Source organism: Zingiber officinale, chromosome 8B, assembly GCF_018446385.1.
Source record: "Zingiber officinale cultivar Zhangliang chromosome 8B, Zo_v1.1, whole genome shotgun sequence".
In the NCBI taxonomy this organism is placed as follows: domain Eukaryota; kingdom Viridiplantae; phylum Streptophyta; class Magnoliopsida; order Zingiberales; family Zingiberaceae; genus Zingiber; species Zingiber officinale.
The window spans coordinates 21,035,125-21,055,740 of record NC_056001.1 but is presented as its reverse complement, the minus strand read 5'-3'; the positions used below and the strand labels follow the sequence as shown (position 1 = coordinate 21,055,740).

General features: G+C 35.1%; 2 protein-coding genes across 6 annotated transcripts; both read left to right on the top strand.

Annotated features, from left to right (window-relative positions):
• The first annotated feature begins 368 nt into the window (after positions 1–368).
• LOC122016839 (leukocyte receptor cluster member 1 homolog) lies at positions 369–3,105 on the top strand. Of its 2 annotated transcripts, XM_042574263.1 has the most exons (3): positions 369–464; positions 554–1,266; positions 2,849–3,105. In XM_042574263.1, exons 2-3 carry the CDS (start codon positions 617–619, stop codon positions 2,859–2,861), a joined length of 663 nt encoding a protein of 220 aa, XP_042430197.1. In that variant the 5' UTR covers positions 369–464; positions 554–616; the 3' UTR covers positions 2,862–3,105. The 2 variants fall into 2 exon arrangements, with proteins under 2 accessions (XP_042430197.1, XP_042430196.1); XM_042574262.1 differs by lacking the exon at positions 369–464 and having other exon boundaries at positions 471–1,266.
• A 607-nt stretch (positions 3,106–3,712) lies between these two features.
• Positions 3,713–19,892, top strand: LOC122014902 (vesicle-associated protein 1-2-like). 4 transcript variants are annotated; one of them, XM_042571407.1, is made up of 9 exons: positions 3,713–4,019; positions 4,139–4,209; positions 4,336–4,417; positions 4,510–4,625; positions 4,709–4,873; positions 4,961–5,008; positions 11,804–11,881; positions 19,350–19,418; positions 19,511–19,892. In XM_042571407.1, exons 1-8 carry the CDS (start codon positions 3,968–3,970, stop codon positions 19,410–19,412), a joined length of 675 nt encoding a protein of 224 aa, XP_042427341.1. In that variant the 5' UTR covers positions 3,713–3,967; the 3' UTR covers positions 19,413–19,418; positions 19,511–19,892. The 4 variants fall into 4 exon arrangements, with proteins under 4 accessions (XP_042427341.1, XP_042427340.1, XP_042427342.1 ...); XM_042571406.1 differs by having other exon boundaries at positions 19,335–19,418; XM_042571408.1 differs by lacking the exon at positions 19,350–19,418 and adding an exon at positions 15,966–16,030.
• The last annotated feature ends 724 nt before the right edge of the window (positions 19,893–20,616 follow it).

Sequence of the window (20,616 nt, the reverse complement as noted above, 5' to 3'; positions counted from 1 at the left end):
ATTACTCTATCCATTTCTTAAATTTGGATTTGATGAATAGTAATTCTCTAAATTTAGGGAATGAAATTTCTACTCTAAAAATAAAATAATATTTCTTTTTAATCTCTCTTTTTCCACTCAATCTTTCTTCTTTCACTCATTTCATAAATATAATAATAAAAAATAGAAGAAAGAGATGAAAAATGATTATATAAATTTAATAAAATGGATCATTCATCTTAAATTTTAGATATAGTAATAAAGAAACTCATTTGAATATTTTAAATGATTTAATTGATAATTAAAAAAAAAAAAAAAAAGGTAAAATAGGTATTTAATGTTAAATAAAATTTTTAAATAATCTTTTAAAAAATAACAAAGTTTAAGGGCCAAAATAAAACTGTTCGAATGACGTAACCGATCGATGCTGATCCTCTTTGCGATTTCACCGCGAGGATCTGCGAGCACCCTGCGGCAACCTAGAGGTCGGTTTGTTCCGTCTACGATCGGCGAGGAACGAGGGAGAATTTTTTTTTTTTTGTTTTTCCTTCCTAATCTTTCCTAATTTTCGCAGGGCAAACCCTTGTTTTTCAGCGATCCTCGCTCTCGCAAACCCTAACCTTCTTTCGGGCGATCCATGGGAGGGCACGGAGGGCTCAACATCCTTCCGCAGAAGCGGTGGAACGTCTACAACTACGATAACCGCGAGAAGGTCCGGAAGGACGAGGAGGCCGCCGCCCGCGAGGAGCAGCTCCAGCGCGAGCAATCCCGCCGCCGGGATGCCGAGTTTCGTCTCGATCGTCTGAGGGTTGCCCGTGGAATTCACCACCAGCAACCTACCCCGGTTGACGATTCTCATCACTTCAACCTTTTCGAAGGTCTTTCTGATTTCTCCGCTCTCGGAGGTGCCCGGGGAGAGGAGGCCACTCACTTCGGCAAGAGATCCAAGAAAAGTGAGGCTGAGGATAGTGGTACCAAGAGTTTTAAAAGGCAGAAGAGAGAGGAAAGGTCAGCTCCAGTGGCTCCGGAGGACGAAAAGTATAAGTTAGGGTATGGATTGGTTGGAAAGGGGGTAAAAGCACCGTGGTATCTGTCAGCACCTTCCACCATGTCGAAGGATGCAGATGAGAAAAATGGGATTTCCTCAGTTCCAAGTGGATCAGCGAAGAAGAATTCCGGGAAAAAGACTATAGAAGAGTTGCGGGAGGAACGTATGACGCGGGAAAATAAAGAGAAGGAGAGGGAGCGCGCGCTTCATTCAGGTGCAAGGAACCGAGGGTTTTCAAGGTAAGACATGGGTTAAAGATTGTTCCTTTAAACAAGACTTACGAATTGCCCATACCAAATTGTTTTCAAGTAGTGGTTTGGTATTAGAGATTTCATACCTCACTAATTTTCTCTTACAAGTTTATTGCCATTTTCTTTTGCTAATGCTTGTGGATATTTAGAAACTTATTAACATCTAAAAGGAAATCCAATGTGGAGTGCATCCTCTTCCTAATCTACTGAAGATGAGCTTAGTTTTGAATAGTTGTTTAAACAATGAGGTCCCGTAGTAGATCCTCTTGTTATTCTGGAGTCTTTGTGCAGTTCCATTGCCCATTGGTCTAATGGAACATTTGTAAAAGGATTTTTGACATTTAAAGGCTAAAGAAGTTTTCTGCAATGTGCTTTAGACATGGTGGAAAATATAGGAAGTCGATGGTTGGGAAAAAAAATCCATGCCATTTTCAAACATCTAACTAACAATGCAGAAGTATTGTGTGTTAAAACTAGGTCAATGCTTATACTGCCTCCAGAATATCTAACAGTATATTTTAAAAAGATGGAAGAAAATGATAGATGGAGTTTAACATTTTATGAGATGCAACGTATGTTGGGTTTTTGATAGTGATGAGGATATTTTAGATATGTATTTTTGTAGTTTTTTAGGTGTCTGTCAATGCAGTACCTGGATTGGTATGGGCTATTCAAAAACTTAGATATTGGTTGTATTAGATTGGTAGGATTTGAATCAATAGGAAGAAAATTAAAAATGGAAAATTTAATTATTGTAGAAAACAACAAAATGATATTAGCTTAATAAGTATATTGGTACTTACATTAATATAGTTTGAATGGTATAAATAGTTATTAGTATTAATAATTCTTTTCTAGTAGAACAACTAAAACAATAAGCAACGACCATAATAACAGCTGCATATGACAACAACTTATATTGTAATAACTTATGTAACTATTAGTTGTATGTGCTTTTGCTTTTGTCCAAGTTCATTATCAGCTTTGAAGAGTTATTTACCAAGCAGGATAGTAAACTGAATACATATGCACGAGGGAATTACAGCCCCCTTGGCTATGCTTGGAGAAAATTTAAGAAATTGATTTCTTAAAGTTTAAATTTTCTTCTTTGGAATTCACAGCTAGTTGTTTTCTCTCTAAATATGCTGACAAGGGGAAAATTATTGAGTCGAGACAATCTGCTATAGATCTTATGCATGGTTAGTCAAAGCAGATGTCAAGGGAAGGATATAGCAGTTGTTTTCTTAGTAGCCTCTTTAGAGTTGTAGTCTTTTGTTATCTGGTTTGCAAAGGCTGGAGCATTCGCCCATATTTTCCTTCGGTTCATAGTATCTTTTCTAGCAGTGCCATATATTTGTATATACGCATGTTTACACGGGATTCCTATTGAATTACCTACTAATTACATCTTGTTGGGTACATAGTGGCTGTTTTTCTTCAGTGGTTTGGTGCAGATAATATAATTGGGACGGTCTGAATCGATAGTCGTTTAAATTACTTGATCAACTGTTCTACATGACAACCAACATTTAGCTATGGCATATAACAACCAGCATTTGTTTCACCGCAGGACTTTCAAATAAGAAGAGTATAATATACTGCTTTTAGTGAATGTGGTGCATCAAGGTTCATCCGTCGCCAAGTATCAGTGCACAGTCATACAAGTTGCTCTCTCTGATCGAACGTGTTTGAATGGCCTTGATCTTTTTAAACTTGATTCAGAAATTGAAACTTGTAAAGCATTGCTGCTTGGTCCTGGCCAATCAGTCAGAATTCATACTTGTTATGACACTCTTTATTGCTAATCTTAAGTGGTTTCGTTAAATATTTTCTAGATGTGATTTTTTTCTGAGAAATTTATTTGGCCAAGGCACAGAAATGCCAGGCTCAATGGATTAGACGCATCTAATCAACTATAAAGATGGTTATCACAGACCTTTAAAGATGGATCAACTATAAATATGACAAGTTAATCTATTGAATGTATAAGACTTTTGAGTCTCCTTTGTTTCTTCTTATATTTAGAAGTGTATCAGTCATAGTTAAGGATAAAAATGATACTCAAAAGGTAGATGTATATAGAGTAAAAATTCGGTTAAATAACTTAAAAATTGGACGGTTTTTTTAATTTTGATTTTAAAAATTATTATTTAGTTAAACTGAATAAATAAAATAAAACAAAATGAACCATTTGTCGGCGGGATGCTCAGTCCTACATGTATCCATTTAACTGGAATGCAAATCTATAATTTTGTAGTACTAATTGATTTTGTCGACCTAATTTGTCGGCGGGATGCTCCATCGCCAGCGATCTTCTACTTACGATACTTTCTAAATCGAATTATCATAAATTATGGAGGGGGTAATGTAATTTTGCCATTAGATTACTAATCTTGAGTCTGTTTGGGACGAAAAATGAATTGGTAATAATAATAATAATAAAAAAGAGGAATAAAAGGGCAGCCCACCTTCCCCATTACCACGATCGCCCACCCGTCGTCGTCATCGGTAGCTCGACATCCACGAGGACACAAGATTTCCACTTCCCTTTCTTCCCTCCTCTCCGTTTCTTTCGATTCCTCGATTCTCTGTTTGCAAACAAGATTTCCACCATCGATTCTCTGTTTGCTTTCCCCCTCCTCTCGATCGCTGCAGTGGTTCCTGACGGAGATTTAAAGGCGAATTGAAGATGAGTTCCGGAGAGTTGCTGGAAATCGATCCCTTGGAGCTCAAGTTTCCTTGTAAGTCCGATACCCTCGCCCTTTGTCTTTTTTGTCCGCGTCGTATCGTTGGGAGATTCTTTCAGTCCAATGGTTCCTGTTCTGTTCGTTGAGTTTTGGTTTGATTTTTGTCGCGGCAGTCGAGTTGAAGAAGCAGATCTCGTGCTCTCTGCAGCTAACGAACAAGTCGGACAATTATGTCGCGTTTAAGGTTGCGTCTTAGCTTCTTTTACGTTTTATGCCCCTCTTTTTTAAGCCCTAGAAAGTTGCAATCTTTAAGCGTTTCGTGCATTCCATTGAGTAAAATTGGAATTTTTTATTTTGGCCTCCATAATAGGTCAAGACGACAAGCCCAAAGAAGTACTGTGTCAGGCCGAATTCGGGGGTCGTTCTGCCCCGATCTACGTGTGATGTCATTGGTTTGCTGTTCTTGTCTTGGCCCCTAAATTTCCATTGTTAGAAACAAAAAATGGTGCATTTTTAATCTAGAAAGGGTAATGCCTTGCTTCAGTTACAATGCAAGCTCAACGTGAAGCTCCTCCTGACATGCAATGTAAGGACAAATTTCTTGTTCAGAGTGTGATTGTTGATCAAGGTGCTTCTGCAAAAGATGTCACCACTGAAATGGTAATATTCTTCTGAGATTTGTTGTGCTGCCATGAGTATTATTATAAATTGACCGCTGCTAATCATGTTCAATCTTTGTTTAGTTTGGAAAGGAGTCAGCAAATGCTGTAGATGAGGTTAAATTGCGAGTTTTATATGTTCCACCACCACAACCACCCTCGCCAGTGCCTGAGGGGTCTGAGGAGGGCTCATCCCCTAGGCCATCCCTGTCAGACAATGGAAATCTGAATGCCTCGGAACTACTAGCTGTGAGTATTTATCCTATTATTATTTATTTGTTCACATATATATGATATATTTGCCTACGTTGTGATATTAATTTGATTATATCACAGGCAACAAGAGCATATGCTGAAGGTATTCAACAAGAAAAACCATCTGAGGTAAGTTAATTTGTTCTGTTTTCAGAATTTTGTATATCTTTCATCAAGAAAATTCATAAATCCGCAGCAGGCTGTTCATCTTAAAAGACAATTTTTGAGCTTTCTATTGGCTGTTTTATTTTAAACCATGCCTACAAATCTCGCAACTGTGGTTGGTTAAGTTTTCCTTGTCAACTATCTTCTCTAATCTTATGTTTTCACCTAAAAATGCAAGTTGAGTATTCCTGGTTTCTATAGCCTTTTTTCCCCTGTGCACAATATATACACATGATCCACTTTTAAGTACCAGGTTGAAATACTTGTTCACTGTAATTAGTAAACTCCTCAAGGTGAAACAAAGGTAATAGTGCATGGCATTCATAGTTGAACTTTGTGGTTTGTTATACTTAACTATGCTTATATTTCTCTTCTCTGATATTACTAAAACATCTATGAATCTTTGGATGTGTGATGATATTATGATTACTTATTAAAGGTTCAAAGTGGTACAGTAAAATTTAAAATAACGAACTGCTTATCTTGAGCCCTTTCTCACTTAAACACCTAAAATGAACCTGGCATTCTCCCATGTGGCCATGTGTGACTATAAACATGCAGCAAGCCACCTCTTGCCGAAATGGGTGGGATCACTTTGATCCCATTAAAGGCTTGAGAGTACTTTGAATTAACCAAATTAGCTAACTACATAGTGATTATTGCCCACATAAACATTGAAGGACCACAACTCTCTTATGTGGAAATATGAGCCTGGACTCAACACACCAATGTGGAGAACCCTCAACATGTCCTCTCAAGCCAAAGTTGTGCATAGTTCGAAAATCAGCATTGGTATCAGGACTACTCAATCTTAAAAACCTTAATATTAGATGTATTAGATTTATTATCTCTAATATGAAAATGGAAAAATAAGCAATTAGTTTGTTACCATATGCCCGATCTCTGGGCATCCTGCTCATATTCTTCATATCTTTCCACTTTGTTTCTTCTATCTGTAAGGTTAAACTGGAAGTTTTTCTGGATAGGCTAGACAATTATGATTCTTAAAAGAATAATCAATTTTGGATCGAGGTGGAAAATCCTTAACCGGTTTCTACTTCTGCTTCGTGATTTATTTATATCTCTATTGATTATGGCCAAATCTAACAAGTGTGTGATTTTCTGATTGATGTCCGTTTTTTGGACAAAATTGGGAAGGCTAATCCTGATCCAATTCAGCTGATTCGGATATGTGTTGTCCATTTTGATGAATATGGTGTAGTGAGCCTGTTGCAATACAGTAAGAAGGCCTGGGAGTGTCCCTATCTTTTCCAAAACAGCTTGCCACTTCAGTGAGGAACCCTCCACTTAAACACCTAAAGACTCCTTTACTCAGTCCCATGTGTGACTCCTTGGGAACCACTCACAACATGTGGGATGTTCTTGGATACATTCTCCTACATGGGACAGTGCATGGTTTTGAGTTTAAAAGTTTGCAGAGGTTCTCCACCTAAGTGGTTAATTATTTTTGGTTGTATTAGAATTCTTTCAACCACACCTTGGTATATGTCAGTTCTTTTAGCTCTAATACTTGAATTCTTCATATCCCCCTCTGTTCTGGTATCAACCACCTACATTGACAATCTGAGTTGACACCTGGCGCCCTAATTGAGCACACCTAGATGTTTTTAGAAGCAGGGGTGTTGGACATGTAGATCTACATTCTTGTTTGATCAACTTTATTCGAGTCCGACTTACATAAGTTCTTGAGGGTGTTCCACTCCCATAGTCTCACATGGGATGGTGCTGTGGTCCTTTGAATGTTTGAGTGAAAGGCCCTCACTGAAGATGCCAACTATTTTTCATTTAGATCTAGCTTCTGTTTGGACTTTAACATAGTATAAAAACCAACTCACAGCTTGGATGGGAGTGACAGGATCATTTGAGTGTTTAAAATAAGCGCCTTAGTGGATGTTATATGCAGGGAAACAGATCTGTTTACTGCTGATTACATATGATAATTTTGTGTTTCTGAGCAAATGGAGTTGTAATTAGGTACTAGTCTAGGTAAGCTTGCAGTGGGTGTAGGCACCGTATTAATGTTTGTCATTTAATGTGCAGTTATAAGAGGTAAACTATTTCATATAATGCATCCAATTGAAGAAAGAAAGGAACAAGTGTTTCAAATGAAATTGATGGGGCCATTTGTCATCTAAATATCTTTGTTTTGCCCTGTAAGTTATGTTGGAAGGACAGGGAGATTGCAAAATCATTGCGTAAATTTCCCATTGTTAAATTATTTTCATTGAGCCCCACATTCAATATGCCTATATTAAATGTAGTTGGATTTTACTCCAAAAATTCAATTTTAATTTTGAGTATATTTTTTTTCTTGATTTTCCCTACATAGTTCTTATGCCTCTCCCAAGTCCTTCAGTTTGTTGCAAGGGTAGATCGTTGAAAAATCAAAGAGAGTTTCCTTGTTCCAACTTGTCCCTATTTTGAGGTAGTTATTACGTATGAGGTCGACCAATATGCATTTATATTATGCTGTTCTTCAAAATTAAGAGAAAAATACCATTGGAACAACCACCAAGTTCTAATGTTGCAAGGTCTACAGATTGATAGCCCATGCTCACATATTCTGTTGTGACAAAACTTAAGTGCCACAGGAGTTGCTGCAAAGGAACTCATATTGTCTTTGTCAAGCTACTCATCTAGGATAACTTTGTCATCTTTGTTGGAATTTTTCGGATTGAGGTGGCCTACACTGACACCACAGTTGGCTTGTTGTTCAAGCCTATTTTATTAAACCGTTTGCCCATCCTTGGCAAGTAGTAGCTCATATCCCCTCTACAGACCAAGTTCAAAGCATCCTCATGCAACTTACCCCTCTAGATCCATAGCTCTCCTCCTGAAATTCAGAGGATTTTCAATGTTCTTTAGTACAACCATGATAACCCAAGTCTCCATGGAACATTGCTTATGATGATGGATTTGACATTGTTATTATAGCTAACTTTGTCCAACTGCATTCCTTGTCTCCGTGGGTTGATTTTCATGCTTACAATGCCATTAGTTTGCTTAATTCCCCCAACCTTAGATTGATATGTGCTATTAGGCCCCCCTAGTCCTCCCTTTAAAAATTTAGACTGTAAGTTTATTGTTGCGTACTAAGTAAAGAGCTATAAGCCGTGACACTTCTTGTCTTTGGATTTTTATAAGAACCTTTAATTTAATAAAAAAATCAACTGAGCAAGAGTAACTGCAACTCGATAGTGTTGGCCTGAATTTGATAATACATGGCTTTAGTTACGATATGATGCCGCTTCCTAGTTTATTCTCAATGATATGACAGGCTTTTCTCTATCATTAGGTTAATTCAGTATTGCCTCTTGCTTTCCAATGAAATTGCATTTAGCATAGTGGTCGAGGAATGAGAACATTCTCCTCTGTTAAGTTGATATAAACAAATGTTTTCAAAAACATATTTACGGAGGTCTACTTGGAAAATACATCATGATTTAAAATCTCAAGTCGTGCTGAGGTTTTGATCCCGCATCAGAACAATACAGTTTCGGCATTGTATTGTGCCACATTGATATAGTTTCGATATTTTTTAAATATAAAATATATAAACTAAAAATAAAAATTTAATCTAAATATTTAAAAATAAAAATATTTTTTAATATATATTAAATTAATGAGATAATTTTATTAGGTTTTAATTGAGTTTTATTTAAATTATCCCAATATAATTAGGAGTTAATTAAAATTATTAGTCTGAGTTATTTAATTCAACTTAAGTTAAAAACCTTACCCCTCACGCCGCCAGCGACCGTGGGCCCATGCAATGAGTCCGAACATGTCTTCGGGGTCGCGCGACCCATTCGAATGCATTGCCAGGCTTGTGCAGCTCGTTCGGACGCATTGCGGCGCCCGACACCATAGGTGTGCTTGTGCCGATGCCGGTCCACTGGCAGAACGAGGTGTTTCGTGTGTATTGGACGAAATGGCTCGAGATTTTAAACTATGAAATACATATACCATTCATATTTTAAAAAATGAAGTGAATTATGTTAATTATGCATAACATCATTAAGTTTATAACACAACACAATGAATAAGTTTTCATTTTGCATGTAATATTTCAAAAATTGATCAACTTATGAATCCGCATAAAAGATTTTCACAACGTAACATATTAGTTAAGCTTAACCATAGATAACTCCATGTAAAAATCTCTTACATGGAAAGAATCCAAGTAATCCACATAATATAAAGCACACCAGATACAAATCTCTCATACGTTGGTTTTTTTCAAACAGGTTTTCTGACATTTTTGCGCTGTCCTAATAGCAGTGTTTTTAGTGCCTTCACACATCAGGAATGGTGATGAACACCTTGCACATGTTCATGGAGCATCCATGCAAAAACCTCTCTCTCGGCTATGAGCTGACCTATGATTTACCTTCCTTCACATAACTTGGGGACGGGTTGTGAGGGGCGCCTGGGTGAGCGTAATCACCTTTTGCTACAATGGAGCATCCCTGCAATAACTTCCCCTTTGCTGCCTTATTTGCCTCTACAGATGTTTGATAACCACACATTTATTAACCTTTTTTCTTACTTCCTGAGTTCCATGGATCCTTCTGCAACTTATATCTCCAAAATATTTCTCTCTACCTTGCATAGATAAATGCTAAAGCAGAGAAACATTAAAGATGTACATTCAATCTAAGCAATTGTCTCATTGATTCAACAAAGCCATTACAACTAGCTCTCCACAAATTGATTAGCTGATGAAGAGTTTGTTTAATTTTGATCCCACAACAATGGAAATTAACATTAGAACTAGCTATTACAGCTTTCACATCAATATAGAAGGGCATCTCCTTGTCTCACTTAGGAAATTTCAGTTCTTTGATGGATGGCACTTGGATTTTCTTGTAGAGTTTTTTTAATGGATATTGAAACTTCAATTTTGTCAGTGGTATAGAAATCAGTGCATAATTGATTGGCTGCGGTTTGCATTACCATACAGCAGTAGGTTCCCCCTTGTTCAAGCCAGAGAATTTGTATCCTTACATGCCCTGCAATGGCCAGTGAACCTGCCTCTTATTTTTGAGGATTGCCCATATATAAACAATTTGACTTAAAGATTATGGCTGCATTGTTCATTACAAACAACCATGATAATACAATCACGCGATCGCCTAGTGGTTGAGTTCTTCCATTTGGATTGTCTTGTGTATAATTGTTTTATGCTGCAATGATCATTAGGAGAAGGCATGGTGGAACCAAAGTCTGTGCAAGTGTACTTGTTATTTGTTATGTGCTTCTCTAGCATGACCAACAACACTGGCTCCACATCACCATTGAAGAAAGCGAGAAGTGATGCATTGACTTGGTCTTAATTATATTAGGAGGGTTAGAATTCCTGAACCTACTAAGATAATAAGAATTCGTTTCCAAACCAATTTTGGAATTCATTTGAACTTTCGTAAATTAAGTTTATTAGAAATTCATTTACAAACCAATTTTAGAAATTTGTCTTAACCTCCATATACTAAGAAAATTCATTTATTTTACGAGAGTTAGACCAATTTTTATGAGTTGGAAAAAGACACTTTATACTTACAACTTGTTTAGAATATAATCTGGTTTGATTCCAAATACGATTCATTCTCTTTATCCTCTTCTGATAAGATATGGGGTTTTCTTTCCCTTACAAGTACAAGGAAATCTTGCTTTACTTCTAGTGGCAGATGCTAAGTTGCTTGTTATCATCACCCTGTGTACTATTTTTCCTATGTGTATCCATGGTTCAAAATTTCGAGCCATGTTGGAATTTTTGTCTTTGATTGGAATCATATTGGTTTGATATTATGCCAATATTCAGATAGTATCAGTGGCGAATTAGAGATGGAAGGAGGAATGAGATGAAAGACAAAAGAAGAAAACAAAACAACTATAGTTTAGGCTTTGTATTCCATCTAAAATGGTATAGTTTTAATAGTATTTTATATGAACACGAGCTACGAAATATATTATCACAGTTAATTTTGACCTATGTTATAGCATGTTAGGCGGTGTTGAGTGTTGTCATGACAAAATATTTATCAACATGATAGAGTGGCATTGCATGTGAGTGATGTCAAGGTTTGATAATTTATCGAAACAAAATATTTTGACTTTGCCGCCTTACGAGATTTCAAACCATATGTGCATCTTCCAAAACTTTTCTTCATATATCATATCCTTGAATGATTATATTATATTGAAATTTGATGTTTGATTTACTTGGTCAAGTTAATTTATTGATAATTTTACCTCAGTGACTCCTAGGTAAAGAGTTCATTATTTTAATTTGGTTTGCAACATTTTCAACTCAATTAGATGATTAATGTTCATTCACTATATACTAGACTAACTCAAAAAGACATTTTCTTTAAAACTGGGTAGATAAATTTTGTGGACTTGATTGATCATTAGTTGCAATAGGCTGCTCTACCACATGAGCAAGTTCACTACCCTAACAATTTAATTTATATTTTGAATATATAAATATCCAGGTTGTGAGATATTACAACTTGAGTGTATAGAAAATGCTCATTGTGTCTCCAGTTTTTCGCTTTCTTTTGGTTTTTAAACATATTGCATTAAAGTATCTAGTGTTGTGTTGAGATTATACATATGAGTGCATAATTTTCATCTCCTCGTTAACACTTTTTTGGCTTTTCAGTTCACAATTCCTAATGTGATATTGTAAGTGCTTCTCGTTTTTGCATTTATATTTTGCTGATTTATTTCATCCAGAATATTGCTCTACTTACAAAGTTGACAGAGGAGAAGATTTCTGCTATTGAACAAAACAAGAAACTTCAACAGGAATTGGTAAGTCTCTGCATGGTTAACCATGTTCTGAGATTCTTTCTCATGCTGACATATTATCATATGACAAACCGTTGCAAGGTGCTATGCACTTTAATCATCTAGCCATTAATCTCAACTCTTTAGGATCAGCTACATGGATTTACTCTTTGCAAAAATGATAAACCCAGTTAGTGTTGGAATTTCATATTCATTGATCTTAACCATTCCTCCATTGTTTTAGTGGTGAAACTAAAATTTTCATGTCTGTTATACTTTTGCTTAAATCTTTAGTTTCTAATGGTTTTCTCCACAATTCATATTTCGAGTTTAATCTATTTACATTACTACCTTCTGCAACAACATGCATTAAGGAAATCTGTCATTAATATGACCTATAATTTCATCTGGTATTATAAAATGATAAGGACCATTGTTTGTGATGCTTCAAATGTTACGCTGTTACGCGTAGTAGTTCTAAGATTATCATGGTAAGGATGAAATCAAATTGTATGGGAATTCTCATTCCCTTTATGATTCCATTATAATATTTGGACGGACAGTTTGAGGTGAAATCATCCATTTTAAAGAAATGGGTAATTTATTCATTTATTTCATAGATCAAGAGGCAGAAAATTTCATTCACCTCTATTAAATGTAGTAGTATTGATTAAGTTATTATTTTAAAATTAAAATGGAGAAAAATAAAATGAGTGAATCAGGTGGATTGTTCAGATGGAATGAGTTGGTGGGCCTATTGAGGCCATGATGAGTTGCGCAAGCTCAGTGAACTGATAGAGTCGAATGTTGTGAATACAAATTGGGTGTGTCAAAGTGACTGGTAGATTAAAAAAAGTTAGATAGACCAAAGGTACAAATTGGTCTATTTACTGTATGTATCTGTATATATTAGCTAATATCACTATCAATTAGCTAGTTGTCAATTACCTTAATTATAGTTTCATATGATAGATTCTTTCCTAAGATAGATTCCTAATTTTGTATATAAATATGCCTCACCCTTCAATAAAGGTATGAATTCTTTTTATGTCAAATAACGTGGTATCAGAGCGTTAGAGATTTGAAATTAGGGTTCCATCTCCGTTGTAACCTTCATTCTCACTGCCCATTAGCCATTATGTCTTGGCTGATCTTCCTCCTCCTTCCTGGTCAATCGCTAATTGTGGGTTTTGCAACTTTAGGCAGGGGCGTGCCTGCACTCATCGGTGTGTGGGTTTGTTTGTGTCTTGTTGGTTTGAAACTTCCTTCAGATTCTTCTCTTATTTGACTTCTTTTGGTATAAAGTCTTATAGTTGAGGATAAGTTTTCCATTGTGACGAATGTGGTGCCTATGATATCTAAAATCACCGACTATAAGTTAAATGATTCGAACTATTTGGATTGGAGTAAGAATGTTCATCTTTATTTAAGTATTGATAAAGATGATCATTTGATTACTGATGATCTTCCTAAAGATGATTCGAAGCAGACATGACTCAGAGAGGATGCTTGCTTGTTCCTTCAGATTCGGAATTGTATTGATGGTAAGGTAATTGATTTGATCAATCAATGTGAATTTGTTAAAGAATTGATGGATTATTTATAATTTTTGTACTATGGAAAAAGGAATCTCCCCTTCATGTATGAAGTTTGCATGCAAAGCCTTTTACTGTGTGAAAAACAAGATCATTTATTTTATGGCATTTAAGAAGACATAAGAGGAGCATAATATGTTGCTAACCTTTAGCCCTAAAGTGAAGGTTCAACAACGCCAATGAGAGTAGATGACTATCATGAGCTTCCTCGTTGGCCTATCTCTTGACTCTGAGTCTGCTAAGTCACAAGCTCTCTTTGACTCTGAGGTCTTCTCTTTACTAGAAATATTTAGTTGTGTTCTCCGTAGAGAAAGTACTACACTTGTTCTGCTTAGTGGTGCTTTGGTAAGTCACAATATTAATTATGTGCCTAGGAGATCAACTAATCACGATGGAAATAAAAGAGGTGGCTCATAGGACTTTAAAACTTGAACGCCAAATTTTGGTGGTATTGTGTGCAATTTATTGTCTTGTAAGTTAGGTCATACAAAGTTTGAGCGTAGAAAACTTCACTACAAAAATCAGCAAATAACAGTTGGCTCATATTGTGTTCATTATTGATGCCTCTGATAAATCGGTCCTTATCTCTACGAATGAATTTGCCAAGTTCTCACAATATCAGGAATCACTCGAGTCTTCATCTTCTTCTGTCACTGCTATTGTCGATTCAGGTAAGCACAACGCGTTTTTTTTCTTCATTCTCTGAATAGGTTATTGATTCCGGTGCCATGGACCATATGATAGGTAATTCTGGTCTCTTTTCAACTTTGCAGTCCAAAGCTAACATTCCTACCGTTACTTTAGTTGATGGGTCTCCATTGTGTGTTTGTGGGTTTGGTACTATCAATCCTACCTCTTTGCTTTCTCTGTCTTTTGTCATATATTTACCTAATTTATCCTTTAATTTGTTCTCCGTCAGTCAACTAACTCGTACTTAACTATTGCATCTCATTTTTTCTTGATCATTGCGAAAAAAAAACTTATTGGTAAAGGATGAGAATGAAGGCCTCTACATTTTTGACACATCGTTCCCAATTTTTTTTTTTTTTTTTTTTTTTTTGCTGTCACTTCTCCTTTCGAAGCTTATTGTTGGTTGGGTCAACCATCTCTCTCTTTATTCAAGAAGCTTTATCCATAATATAGTATGGTGTCTTCATTAAATTATGAGTCGTGTCAAAACATCACCATCTTAGTTCGAGTCCTAAAGTAAATAAATGTACTATTATTTCTTTTGAATTAGTGCATTCTAATATTTGAGGTCCTTCTCATATTTTCTCTAAACTGTATTTAGGTATTTTATTACTTTTGTGGATGATTATTCTCGTGTTACTTAATTATATTTGATGAAAAGTCGTTGAGTTATTTTCTCTATTTTGTGTTGAGATTAAAACGAAGTTCATCTTTTTGAAACTGCACGGGCTCTTTTATTTCAAATGAATATTTCCAAATATTTTTGGGCTAATGCAGTTTCTACACGTTTTCTTATTAACCACATGTCATCCTCTGTTCTACATGGTGAGATCCCTTACAAAATCCCTTTTCCCAATAAGTCGTTTCCTGAACCTTAGGATGTTCGTCCGCATGTCACAAAATTAGATCCCAAGTCTTTGAAGTGTATCTTCCTTGGTTATTCTCGTCTTCAAAAAGGTTATAGATATTATTGTCCAGTATTAACAAATATCTTGTCTGAATTGATGTTACCTTCATGGAAGATATACCTTATTTCTCGTCCTCACATATTCTGACCCGTCAAAAGATGGAGGATGATTTGTTGGTGTATTCTATCACATTCTTGCCTTTGTCTCAAAACCAATTCCTATCAAGCCTCCTATTATTCAAGTCTACTTCAGGTGTCAATCTCTTGATTCATGTCCTGCACCTACTCCTTCGTCATCAGAGCTAGTCTCAAGCGATGATCTTCCTATTGCGTTATGCAAAGGTAAACGTTACTTACCCTACTTCTTTTGTCTTATAATGGCTTCTCGTTTTCCTTTTATTCTTTTATTGCTTCACTCGACTCTATCTCTATTCTTAAAACTATCCGTGAGGTCATATCTCATCCTGGTTGAAAAGATGCAATGATAGAGGAGATGAATACTTTATATGACAATGACACTTGGGACTTGGCCGATCTACTTTAGGAAAATGAGCTATAGGATGCAAATGAGTATTCAGAATTTAAGCCAATCTGGATAGGTCAGTTATCATATTGAAAGCTTATTTTGTCACTAAGGACTATGCTCATACCTATGGTGTGGACTATTCTAACACTTTTTCTCCTATTGTAAAATTGACATTTGTATGGTTTGAAGCAGAGTCCTCGTGCTTGGTTTGGAAAATTTTGTCAGGTTATTGAAAATTTTGATATGATGAAAAGCAAGTCTGACCATTCTGTGCTCTACAAGTAGTCACGAGCTAATATCATTCTATTAGTTGTATATGTGAATGATATTGTTATTACTAGAAGTGATACTACAGGAATCTCATCTCTTAAAATTTTCATTCATATTCAGTTTCACACGGAGGATTGGGGTACTAAAGTATTTTTTGGGTGTTGAAGTTACAAGGAGTAAAAAAGGTATATTTCTATATCAGAGAAAATATGTCCTCAACGTATTAAATGAGACAGGAAAATTAGGGGTAATGTCTTGTAGTGCTCGAATGACTCAGAACGTGCATATTAGGTTAGTTGAAAAGTTGAATTACCTTACCAATATTGCATATTTGGTTAGTGTAATCAGTAGTTTATGTCATCAATAGTTTATGTCCTCATCCAGATATTGCATATTTGGTTAATGTAATTAGTTGTTTATGTCATCAACAATTTTTTATTAGGGAGCGTTAAAGTAAATTTTGTGTTACTTGAAAGGAGCACCCGGACCGGGTATCGTATATGCAAATAATGGGCACACTCATATTGAATATTTTTCAGATGTAGATTGAGCAGGTTCCAAAATGGATAGAAGATCTACTTCAGATTATTATATCTTTGTTGGAGGAAATTTAGTCTCATAGAAGAATAAAAAGCAAATCGTTGTCACAATCTAGTGCAGAGTCAGAATATAGGGGGCATAGTCTGCGTGTGAGATAATGTGGATATATCAACTCTTGGCTGAAGTAGGATTTAAAATTTTAGTACTAGCAAAACTGTGTTGTGATAATCAAATCGCTCTTCACATTGCATTGAATCCTATTTCATGAGCGAACTAAGCACATTGAAATTGATTATCATTTTATTCATGAGAAAATTCGACAAAATTTAATTTCTATAGGATATGTGAAGACTGTCGGACAACTAGGGGACATTTTCACAAAAGTCTTAAATGAGGTTCGGATTGATTATCTTTGTAAGTTAGGCATGATTAATATTTTTGCTCCAACTTGAGGGGGAGTATTAACTGTATATATTTGTATGTATTAGCTAATATAGTTGTCAATTACCTTAATTATAGTTTCTAAGATAGAATCCTAGTTTTGTATATAAATATGTCTCACTTTTCAATAAAAGTATGAATTCTTTTATCTCAAATAACATGGTCGGAAAAGAAAAAGCCAAACAACGGAATGTATCATTTTCCTACATTCTATTTCATTCGCATTTCAATTTCATTCCATTTTACCAAATGCACCTAAACTACATTATCATACATATCCTTTATCACATTGGTGTACTATGTTACTCGAACTTAGATATGAATACCATACATTTGTGCGGATCAAATTTTCATACAATTTTTTCTATAACTTTTAATATGTGAAGGGAAAGGAACATTAAGTGTCCACTTGAAATGTTAATGTCTGAGTGTAATATTGCTAGTATTTAGCATGGGTGCGGAGGGGCTAGAAAGAATCTAACTATCAAAGTTATTATAACAGTAAATATACATTCATGTTCTAAACTCACCACAATAATCATTGATAAACTAACAAAACTTTTCATCTTATATTCTTGATTGAGTAGGTAAGAGCAAATTTTGTAGAAAATTTTATTTCATCTCATATTCTTCTCTCGATAACCCTTTATCTCTTATCACGTTTCAACTTAATATGGCTAATACATTATGTCACTATTATTCTCTTGAGTTGGTACATTTTTTTTTCCTTTGTCCCTTGCAGAATTTTCATTTTCAAAACTTATTTTCTTAAGAATGATCATTTAATAATTTGTAGAATAAATTTTCCATCTTTCCTCATTTGCTTTATGATCAATGAGAATCTTTTAACCATTAACTTATACACATTTAACGCGGCCTAATTTTCTCTATTCCCTTTCTCTAGATTTAGCGATACAATAAATATTCCTCGTAATTATTTTCTAGATTGTTATGGAACATCTTATATGATTGAGCTTGCTATGTTTTTATTTATATGGTTCAATTCTATCTATTATATACTAACATATAAAATTTTGCATCATAAACGGGTGAAATTTGTCATTCCGCTCGCCACCCGGCTTCGATACTAACACCGGCACCGCGAGCCATTGCAGCCTCCGCCAGCTCGTGGGGCAATCCACATTTTTTCCTTTTTAAATTTTCTATATTTTTTTAATATTTAGGTTTAAAAAATTATTTTAAATTAATATATTTTATACTTTTAAAAATACCGAAATCATATCAGGACGGCACGATACAATATTGAAATTGTATTGTTCCGGTTATAAATTGAAACTCCGATATGGTTCGAAATTTTAAACCATGCTATATACCAATTCAAGTACTCATTCTACAAATTTATCAATCTTCAAAACCTGTCGTTTTGTTTATATTTAATTACAAGAAAATGATTTTTCTGCTTGGATTCTTTAATAGGCTTGTTAATAGTTGCTGTAGTAGTTTGTGGTCCCTTTATCTTCTTAAAATAGTCTCATCTTTTGTGATTCAAGTTTTAGGAACCCAAGATTTCTCGTGCTTATTTATTTGCTGGTTTCATGTGCTGATTTTCCACATATGTACTTTGTTGCTGTTGTAATTTGTTGCATATGCATATTGCTTGTTCCAAGTGGCAATGCTTACCACTATAGAGTTGTATAATAATGTTTATTTTTTTATTTATCTCACTTAATTTCGTTTATTCTGAAAGCCATTGGCATCCTGGAGTTTTTCTTCTACTAAGACTTTCAGTTATAGATCCAGAGCTTGCTTATAATGTGAACTTTTATTTGTTATGGTGCTAATCTAACCTTGGCTTTCCTTGAACCGCATTGAATGCTGATTAAAAAAAAAATTTTTAAAAAAATCTCTGCTGCTATCAACTGATGGAATAAACAGAATCTGTCAGAGTATTCCAGTTTTTGAACGAACATAGAAACAAATTTCCTGCTGTTGCTTTAAAGTATTTCAACAACTGACTTTTTTTAATGTTATCTGGCTTTCGTCCCTTTTTACCCTAATGCCATCTGTTCATTGATTATAAGCATGTGGCGTAAACAGAATCTGTCAGTATTCCAGCTCTTGTATGAATATAGAAACAAAATGCCCTACAGTTGCGATGAAGTATTTCAACAACAGACTTTTTTGAATCTTATCTCAGCCTTCTTCCCTTTATGCCCAATGCCACCTGTTCATTGATCATAAGCATGGGGTACCATAAGTATGTTCAGAATAGACGATGACAGTCATTGTTAAGAAATCAACTCTGTTTTAGGGCAAAATATTTTGTTTACTTTTTCATTTCTACAATGAGAAACATACTTTAGGAATGGGAAACATGATCAGCTGTTAATATTTTAAAGAATATATAAAAAAAGGCACATCTGCCATGAAAGGAAGGACACTGTTTGAGTCATGTTCTGTGTTTTTTTTTAAAAAAAAAAAATTTGTTGATTTCCTCAGTATTCCTGCGTGTACTTCATATGCTAAGCTAATATTATACTTAAACAGCCTCTTTCTTGTAAGGACTTTGTCATCAGTTCTGGATGTTGGATTTTAGCAGGCAGCAAAATACTTGTGGCCGCATGAATATATGTATAAGTTCACTAAATTGTGTTAGCTAATCAAGTTTAAACTCTCCAAAACAAACTCCAAAGTCAACTTTTGCCTATGTTGGATCTATGCAGGAATCTGTGAGGCGAGAAGTGAGCAAGCAGCAAGGTGGCTTCTCCTTGATGTTTTTGATCATTATTGCCTTGCTTGGAGTAGTTCTGGGCTACATGTTCAAGAAGTGACCAGTTCCTGCAACTGTTCTGTGGACTCATTGTTTTGACCAATTAATTGCGTTAGGTGCTTACTCATGGGTTCTGTTTGTATTTGTTTCACGGCCACTCCGTTTGCTAAACTTTATGTGGATGTGTGTAATCTCAGTACTATGTATCGCTACCTGTTTTCGCTCGCAACTTAGAAAGGACATTGGTGTTTCACATGGATAATTTTCATTATGATAGTGTTACAATCATTAATCTACATAACATTTACTAGCACAATTGATCCATTGTTTGTTTTTGCTGTTGTTTCTTTTCAGAGGTCGTTACACAAGCATTCGTTTAATGAACGAATGCTTTTGGATTCGTTTATTGAAATTGTGATGAGTGATGTTGGATGCATAATCATGTAAGAGTTTTAGTTTTGGTATTTGGTTACAAACAATCTTTTGTATCATCTTTTATATATTTAATATTTTGAATCCATTAATCAGGATGACCTATCCGGCTCCACTAGTATATTTTGTATTGTCTTTGTAATGACATGATATGGATATTCACAATTTTTCTGTCTGACATTTTCTACCTTGATAATTACAATACATACACAAAGGTAGATCAGTGTCGGACTCACTCATCTTTAGTGAAGTCATGGCCATCTAAAATCCCGTCGACATGATACGATCGCAGTTGATTAGGAAATCAATCGAAGAGAGGCACTTGAAGAATGATTGTGCAAGGATTCATTGCGATAATAGTTGTGATAAATTTAATAGTTAATCATATTTTTTTATATGCATTTTTTATAAGGAAAAAAGAAGAAATGACATTCAATCTCAATGGACTACAAATAGATGCAACCCCACCACTAGTTCACTCATTAAGTTAATATGAATATTAAATAAGCCATAATCACTAGAAGACATGTAGACACTCTTCCACTAAGAATCTCAATAATGTATCGGTTAAATTAGTTATAAATGTCATAGATAGATCATGATCGCCTAACTTTCCATTACTAACAA